At 46.7% G+C, this 8,486-nt stretch overlaps 1 protein-coding gene across 1 annotated transcript in view; it reads right to left on the bottom strand.

Annotated features, from left to right (window-relative positions):
- Positions 1-2,525: 2,525 nt before the first annotated feature.
- The window catches only part of LOC137332653 (IQ motif and ankyrin repeat domain-containing protein 1-like), an 84,673-nt gene continuing 78,712 nt past the window's right edge, over positions 2,526-8,486 (bottom strand). Inside the window, exons 12-13 of the mRNA XM_067996607.1 lie at positions 5,965-6,093; positions 2,526-3,203 (exon numbers count right to left, since the gene is read on the bottom strand). Coding sequence (XP_067852708.1) covers positions 3,029-3,203; positions 5,965-6,093 — 304 coding nt within the window. The 3' untranslated portion in view covers positions 2,526-3,028. The remainder of the gene's footprint in view (positions 3,204-5,964; positions 6,094-8,486) is intronic.

The raw sequence follows: 8,486 nt of genomic DNA, 5'->3' as shown, positions 1-8,486 counted from the left end.
AGTATTCCATCACACTCCTGACTTGTGCCTTGTAGATGGTGGAAAAGCTTTGGGGAGTCAGGAGGTGAGTCACTCACTGCAGAAAACTCAGCATCTGACCTGCTCTTGTAGCCACAGTATTTATATGGCTGGTCCAGTTAAGTTTCTGGTCAATGGTGACCCCCAGGATGTTGATGGTGGGGGACTCGGCGATGGTAATGCCGTTGAATGTCAAGGCGAGGTGGTTAGACTCTCTCTTGTTGGAAATGGTCATTGCCTGGCACTTGTCTGGCTCGAATGTTACTTGCCACTTATGAGCCCAAGCCTGGATGTTGTCCAGGTCTTGTTGCATGCGGGCACGGACTGCTTCATTATCTGAGGGGTTGCGAATGGAACTGAACACTGTGCAATCATCAGCGAACATCCCCATTTCTGACCTTATGATGGAGGGAAGGTCATTGATGAAGCAGCTGAAGATGGTTGGGCCTCGGACACTGCCCTGAGGAACTCCTGCAGCAATGTCCTGGGACTGAGATGATTGGCCTCCAACAACCACTACCATCTTCCTTTGTGCTGGGTATGACTCCAACCACTGGAGAGTGTTCCCCCGAATTCCCATTGACTTCAATTTTACTAGGGCTCCTTGGTGCCACACTCGGTCAAATGATGCCTTGATGTCAAGGGCAGTCACTCTCACCTCACCCTGAGTGTGTGATCCCTGTAACCATCCTGTACTGAGTGTGTGATCCCTGTATCATTCCTGTACTGAGTGTGTGATCCCTGTATCATTCCTGTACTGAGTGTGTGATCCCTGTATCATTCCTGTACTGAGTGTGTGATCCCTGTATCATTCCCGTACTGAGTGTGTGATCCCTGTATCATTCCCGTACTGAGTGTGTGATCCCTGTATCATTCCTGTACTGAGTGTGTGATCCCTGTATCATTCCTGTACTGAGTGTGTGATCCCTGTATCATTCCTGTACTGAGGGTGTGATCCCTGTATCATTCCTGTACTGAGTGTGTGATCCCTGTATCATTCCCGTACTGAGTGTGTGATCCCTGTATCATTCCTGTACTGAGTGTGTGATCCCTGTATCATTCCTGTACTGAGTGTGTGATCCCTGTATCATTCCTGTACTGAGTGTGTGATCCCTGTATCATTCCTGTACTGAGTGTGTGATCCCTGTATCATTCCTGTACTGAGTGTGTGATCCCTGTATCATTCCTGTACTGAGTGTGTGATCCCTGTATCATTCCCGTACTGAGTGTGTGATCCCTGTATCATTCCTGTACTGAGTGTGTGATCACTGTATCATTCCCGTACTGAGTGTGTGATCCCTGTATCATTCCCGTACTGAGTGTGTGATCCCTGTATCATTCCTGTACTGAGTGTGTGATCCCTGTATCATTCCCGTACTGAGTGTGTGATCCCTGTATCATTCCTGTACTGAGTGTGTGATCCCTGTATCATTCCCGTACTGAGTGTGTGATCCCTGTATCATTCCTGTACTGAGTGTGTGATCCCTGTATCATTCCTGTACTGAGTGTGTGATCACTGTATCATTCCTGTACGTGTACTGTCTGTGATTCCTGTATCATTCCTGTACGTGTACTGTCTGTGATCCCTGTATCATTCCTGTACTTGTACTGTCTGTGATTCCTGTATCATTCCTGTACGTGTACTGTCTGTGATCCATGTATCATTCCTGTACGTGTACTGTCTGTGATTCCTGTATCATTCCTGTACGTGTACTGTCTGTGATTCCTGTATCATTCCTGTACGTGTACTGTCTGTGATTCCTGTACGTGTACTGAGTGTGTGATCCCTGTATCATTCCTGTACGTGTACTGTCTGTGATTCCTGTATCATTCCTGTACGTGTACTGTCTGTGATTCCTGTACGTGTACTGAGTGTGTGATCCCTGTATCATTCCTGTACTCGTACTGTCTGTGATTCCTGTATCATTCCTGTACTCGTACTGTCTGTGATTCCTGTATCATTCCTGTCCGTGTACTGTCTGTGATTCCTGTATCATTCCTGTACGTGTACTGTCTGTGATTCCTGTATCATTCCTGTACGTGTACTGTCTGTGATTCCTGTATCATTCCTGTACGTGTACTGTCTGTGATTCCTGTATCATTCCTGTACGTGTACTGTCTGTGATTCCTGTATCATTCCTGTACTTGTACTGTCTGTGATTCCTGTATCATTCCTGTACTCGTACTGTCTGTGATTACTGTATCATTCCTGTACTCGTACTGTCTGTGATTCCTGTATCATTCCTGTACGTGTACTGTCTGTGATTCCTGTTTCATTCCTGTACGTGTACTGTCTGTGATTCTTGTTTCGTTCCTGTACTGAGTGTGTGATCCCTGTATCATTCCTGTACGTGTACTGTCTGTGATCCCTGTATCATTCCTGTACGTGTACTGAGTGTGTGATCCCTGTATCATTCCTGTACGTGTACTGTCTGTGATCCCTGTATCATTCCTGCACTGAGTGTGCGATCAGTGATACTGCTTTGCAAAGTAAAGGTAAGTCCATGTGAATGGCAAAATTTGCACAATTTATTATTTTAGATGTTGAAAGGAGTGATGAAATAGACAAACCTCGCTGTGATAACAGTCTTCTGTTGAGTGACCTATGATGTAACTAGATATTGGGCGGTAATGTTACTCTCCATGTCGTACAGCACATGGGGTCCACTCCAATGGAGACCAATGACATTAAACCCAAGAGAATATCTAGTGCAGATCTGAATTCTGTAACTGTGCTCTTTAAAGTCACGTTTTTTCAGTTTTGATTTCTCCATAAATTTTTTCTCTAACCAACATCTCAATTTATTCCACGAAATTCTGAGATCCATTGCAAGAAAAGATAGAAAAATCCAACTTCTAGTGGCTTCTCCTAGTTCTGTTTCTACATATTGTCACTTTTTAAAAATCCTTCTAATCTATTCATTGGGAAACATTCTGAAGAAGAAGAATATGAGGTCAGTCCATGTGATGAGATGGTCCCTCTCCTGAGATACGAGATCTCGTTGTCTCTTCAATATGTCGGTTGTTTGATGATCACTTGAATCGGGTAGAAGGTGTTGATCAGCTCTTCTGGGAGATTCTGCAGTTTGGTTATGAACAAAAATTGGAATTTTTCTGTTCGTGCAGATGAGAATTGATTGCGGGAATATTCTGGCCCATCTCCGGGTCGAATCAACGACAGGTACCTACCAAGAGAAAGGTTACAAACAGCATTTATATTGTGCCTTTAATATGGACAAAATGTCCCAGCGCACTTCACAGAGATGTGCTGCCCCTCGGTGACATCATCTGAAAACACGTCAGGTTCCACATGTACTCTGACGGCACCAGCTCGACCTCACCACCTCCCTCGACCCCTCCACTGTCCCTCATCTCTCACACTGCTGGTCCGGCATCCAGTACTGGACGAGCAGAAATTTCGTCCAACTAAATATTGGGAAGACCAAAGCCATTGTCTTCAGTCCCCGCCACAAACTCCGTTCCCTCGTCACCGACTCCATCCCTCTCCCCGGTCACTGTCTGAGGCTGAACCAGACCGTTCGCAACATCAGCGTCCTATTTGACCCTGAGATGAGCTTCTGACCCCATATCCTCTCCATCACCGAGACCACCTACTTCCACCTCTGTAACATCGCCCGTCTCCGCCCCCGCCTCAGCTCATCTGCTGCTGAAACCCTCATCCGTGCCTTTGTTACCCCCAGACTGGACTATTCCAATGCTCTCCTGGCCGGCCTCCCATCTTCCACCCTCCATAAACTTGAGCTTATCCAAAACTCTGCTGCCCCGTATCCTAACTCACACCAAGTCCCGTTCACCCATCCCCCCCTGTGCTCACTGACCTACATTGGCTCCCGGTCCAGGAACGCCTCGATTTTAAAATTCTCATCCTTGTGTTCAAATCCCTCCATGACCCTCGCCCCTCCCTATCTCTGTAACCTCCTCCAGCCCTACAATCCTCCGAGATCTCTGCGCTCCTCCAATTCTTGCCTCTTGAGCATCCCCGATTTTAATCGCTCCACCATTGGCGGCCGTGCCTTCAGCTGCCTGGGCCCTAAGCTCTGGAATTCCCTCCCTAAACCTCTCCACCTCTCTCTCCTCCTTTAAGACGCTCCTTAAAACCTGCCTCTTTGACCAAGCTTTTGGTCACCTGTCCTAATATCTCCTTATGTGGCTCGGTGTCAAATTTTGTTTGATAATCGCTCCTGTGAAGCACCTTGGGACGTTTTACTAAGTTAAAGGCACAAAATAAATGCAAGTTGTTGTTCTAATCAAAGAAATGGACACCAAGCAAAAGAGGGTGATATTAGGAGCGGTGAAGAAAAGCTCGTTTATAGAGGGGGTTTTAAGAAGGGTCTTCAAGGGGGAGAAAGGGGTTTAGGGAGTGAATTTCAGAGCGAGGGGCCTAGGCAGCTGAATGGTGGGGAGGAGGGAGGAGGAATGAACTGGAGGCCAGAGTGAGAGGAACTGAGAATTTGGGGGAGTGGGTGGTAGAGCTGGAGGAGGTTGTGGAGATAGGAAGAGGCCATGAAAGGATTTCAACACGAGGATCAGAATTTTAAATCTGAGGCACTGGAGAACTGAGAGCCAATGTAGGGTCAGCGAGGACAGGGGAGATGGGGGAGCGGGACTTGGTGTGGGATAGGACACGGCAGCAAAGTTTTGGATGAGCTGAAGTTTATGGAGGATGGGAGGCTGGTCAGGTGAACATTGGAAAGTCAAGTCTGGAGGTGAAAAAAGCATTGGTGAGGGTTTCAGCAGCAGATGAGCTGAGGCAGGGGTGGAGACGGACGATGTTACAGAGGTGGAAGTAGGCGGCCTTGGTGCTGGAGACAATATGGGGTCAGGAGCTCATCTCAGGGTTGAACAGAGCGCCGAGATTGCAACCAGAACTGGTTCAGCCTCAGACAGTGGGTGTGGAGGGGATCGGAATCAGTGGCGAGGGATGGAATTTGTGGCAGGGGGCCAAAGACAATGGCTCTGAATTTCCCCAATATCTAACCGGAGGAAATTGCAACTCACCCAAGACTGGATGTCGGACGACCAATCAGAGGTGGCACAAAGTGCATGGATCGTGAGAGGTGGCAGAGGGATGGAGCTGGGAGTCATTAGTGTACATGTGGGAGCTGGGAGTCATTAGTGTACATGTGGGAGCTGGGAGTCATTAGTGTACATGTGGGAGCTGGGAGTCATTAGTGTACATGTGGGAGCTGGGAGTCATTAATGTACATGCGGGAGCTGGGAGTCATTAGTGTACATGCGGGAGCTGGGAGTCATTAGTGTACATGTGGGAGCTGGGAGTCATTAGTGTACATGTGGGAGCTGGGAGTCATTAATGTACATGCGGGAGCTGGGAGTCATTAGTGTACATGCGGGAGCTGGGAGTCATTAGTGTACATGTGGGAGCTGGGAGTCATTAGTGTACATGTGGGAGCTGGGAGTCATTAATGTACATGTGGGAGCTGGGAGTCATTAATGTACATGCGGGAGATGGTCCCATGTCTGCTGATGATGTCACCGAGGGGCAGCATGAAAATGAGGAAGATGAGGGGGCCAAGGATAGATCTTGGGGGACTCCAAAGGGAATGGTGGGAAGAGAAGTCATTGCAGGAGATTCTCTGACTGTGACTGGAACAGGAAGAGTGGAACCAGATGAGGGGAGTCCCACCCAGCTGGACAACGAAGGAGAGGCTTTGGAGGAGGAAGGTGTTATCCAAGGCTGCAGAGGATGATAAGGAGGGATGGAGGACCAGGGCCTTTGTGACATTGATTAGGGCCGTTTCAGTACAGCATCAGGGCTGGAAACTCGGTAGTTAAAATGGGCCCAAAAGAGCCCTGTTATCCAGCTGACAGGAGTACTGATTGGAGGATTGGAGACAGAGATCAGTTTGCCTGATTGGTGGACTCGGGTTGAGTGAAAGCTCTTCACTGTGGAGAGTCAGTCCCTACCTGTCACTCTGGAGTAATTCCTTGCTCAGCAACTTCTCCATCAGCCCCGCCTGGATCTGATCAAACACCCTTGTCACTACTTCAAACATGTTCACCTCCATCATGTCGATCACAAGCATCTTCCCGTATCTCGAGGAAACACACACCGTTAGTTGGCCCTCCCATTGCTCCATCTGAGAACAGTCGATCCTCCTAATTACAGACGGTTCTCAGTTCACTCACACGGAACCTGAGAACAGTGGTGTTCCCCAGGGGTTGGTGCTGGGACCACTGCTTTCCTTGATATATATTAATGACTTGGACTGGGGTGTACAGGGCACAATTTCAAAATTCGCAGATGACACAAAACTTGGAAGTGTAGTGAACAGTGAGGAGGATAGTGATAGACTTCAAGAGGATATAGACAATCTGGTGGAATGGGCGGACACGTGGCAGATGAAATTTAACACAGAAAAATGCGAGGTGATAGATTTCAGTAGGAAGAATGAGGAGAGGCAATATAAGGATTAATTAACAATCTTGTTGTGCGGGGTCCCTTAGGGAAGAGTGACCATAACATGATAGAATTCCTCATTAAGATGGAGAGTGAAGTAGTTGAATCCAAAACTAGAGTCCTGAATCTAAATAAAGGAAATTACGAAAGTATGAGGTGTGAGTTGGCTATGATAGATCGGGGAACTTTACTAAAAGGGATGATGGTGGATAGGCAATGGTTAATATTCAAAGAACATGTGCAGGAATTACAACAATTATTCATTCCTGTCTGGCACAAAAATAAAACAGGAAAGGTGGCTCAACCGTGGCTTACAAAAGAAATTAGGGATAGTATTGGATCTAAAGAGGAGACATATAAAATTGCCAGAAAAAGTAGCAAGCCTGAGGATTGGGAGCAGTTCAGAATTCAGCAAAGGAGGACAAAGAGATTGATTAAGAGGGGGAAAATAGAGGATGAGAGTAAACTAGCAGGGAACATAAAAACTGACTGTAAAAGCTTCTATAAATATGTCAAGAGAAAAAGATTAGTGAAGACAAATGTAGGTCCCTTACAGTCAGAAATGGGGGTAATTATAATGGGGAACAGGGAAATGGCAGAACAATTAAACACATACTTTGGTTCTGTCTCCACAAAGGAGGACATAAATAACCTGCCAGAAATGTTAGGGAACCAAGGGTCTAGTGAGAGGGAGGAACTGAAGGAAACCAGTATTAGTAAAAAAAAATAGTGCCAGGGAAATTAATGGGGCTAAAGGCTGACAAATCCCCAGGGCCTGATAATCTACATCCCAGAGTACTAAAGGAAGTGGCCCTGGAAATAGTGGATGCATTGGTGATCACTTTCCAAAATTCTATAGACTCTGGAACAGTTCCTACAGATTGGAGGGTGGCAAATGTAACCCCACTATTTAAAAAAGGAGGGAGAGAAAAAACAGGGAATTACAGACCAGTTAGCCTAACATCAGTAGTGGGGAAAATGCTAGAGTCTATTCTAAAAGATGTGATAACAGAACACTTGGAGGGCATTAATTGGACAAAGTCAGCATGGGTTTATGAAAGGGAAATCATGCTTAACAAATCTACTGGAGTTTTTTGAGGATGAGTGAACTGAATGTAACATTTCCAAGTTTGCAGACGACACAAAGCTGGGGTGGAATGTGAGCTGTGAGGAGGATGCAAAGAGGCTCCAATGTGATTTAGACAAGTTGGGTGAGTGGGCAAGAACATGGCAGATGCAGTATAATGTGGATAAATGTGAGGTTATCCACTTTGGTTGTAAAAATGGAAAGGCAGATTATTATCTGAATGGTGATAGATTGGGAAAAGGGGAGGTGCAACGAGACCTGGGTGTCCTTGTACACCAGTCGCTGAAAGCAAGCATTCAGGTGCAGCAAGCAGTTAGGAAGGCGAATGGTATGTTGGCCTTCATTCCAAGAGGATTTGAGTACAGGAGCAGGGATGTCTTACTGCAGTTGTACAGGGCCTTGGTGAGACCACATCTGGAGTATTGTGTTCAGTTTTGGTCTCCTTATCTGAGGAAGGATGTCCTTGCCATGGAGGGAGTGCAACGAAGGTTTACCAGACTGATTCCTGGGATGGCAGGACTGACGTATGAGGAGAGATTGGGTCGACTAGGCCTATATTCACTAGAGTTTAGAAGAATGAGAGGTGATCTCATCGAAACATATAAAATTCTAACAGGACAAGACAGACTAGATGCAGGGAGGATGTTCCCGATGGCTGGGGAGTCCAGAACCAGAGGTCACAGTCTCAGGATACGGGGTAAGCCATTTAGAACCGAGATGAGGAGAAATTTCTTCACTCAGAGGGTGGTGAACCTGTGGAATTCTCTACCACAGAAGGCAGTGGAGGCCAAGTCATTAGATGTATTCAAGAAGGAGATCGATATATTTCTTAATGCTAAAGGGATCAAGGGATATGGGGAAAAAGCGGGAACGGGGTACTGAGTTAGATGATCAGCCATGATCATTTTGAATGGCGGAGCTGGCCCGAAGGGCCGAATGGCC

The sequence above is a fragment of the Heptranchias perlo genome, chromosome 2 (genome assembly GCF_035084215.1).
Source record: "Heptranchias perlo isolate sHepPer1 chromosome 2, sHepPer1.hap1, whole genome shotgun sequence".
NCBI classification, from domain to species: Eukaryota; Metazoa; Chordata; class Chondrichthyes; order Hexanchiformes; family Hexanchidae; genus Heptranchias; species Heptranchias perlo.
Note: the sequence above shows the minus strand (reverse complement) of the source record. Positions and strands in the feature narration are given on the sequence as shown.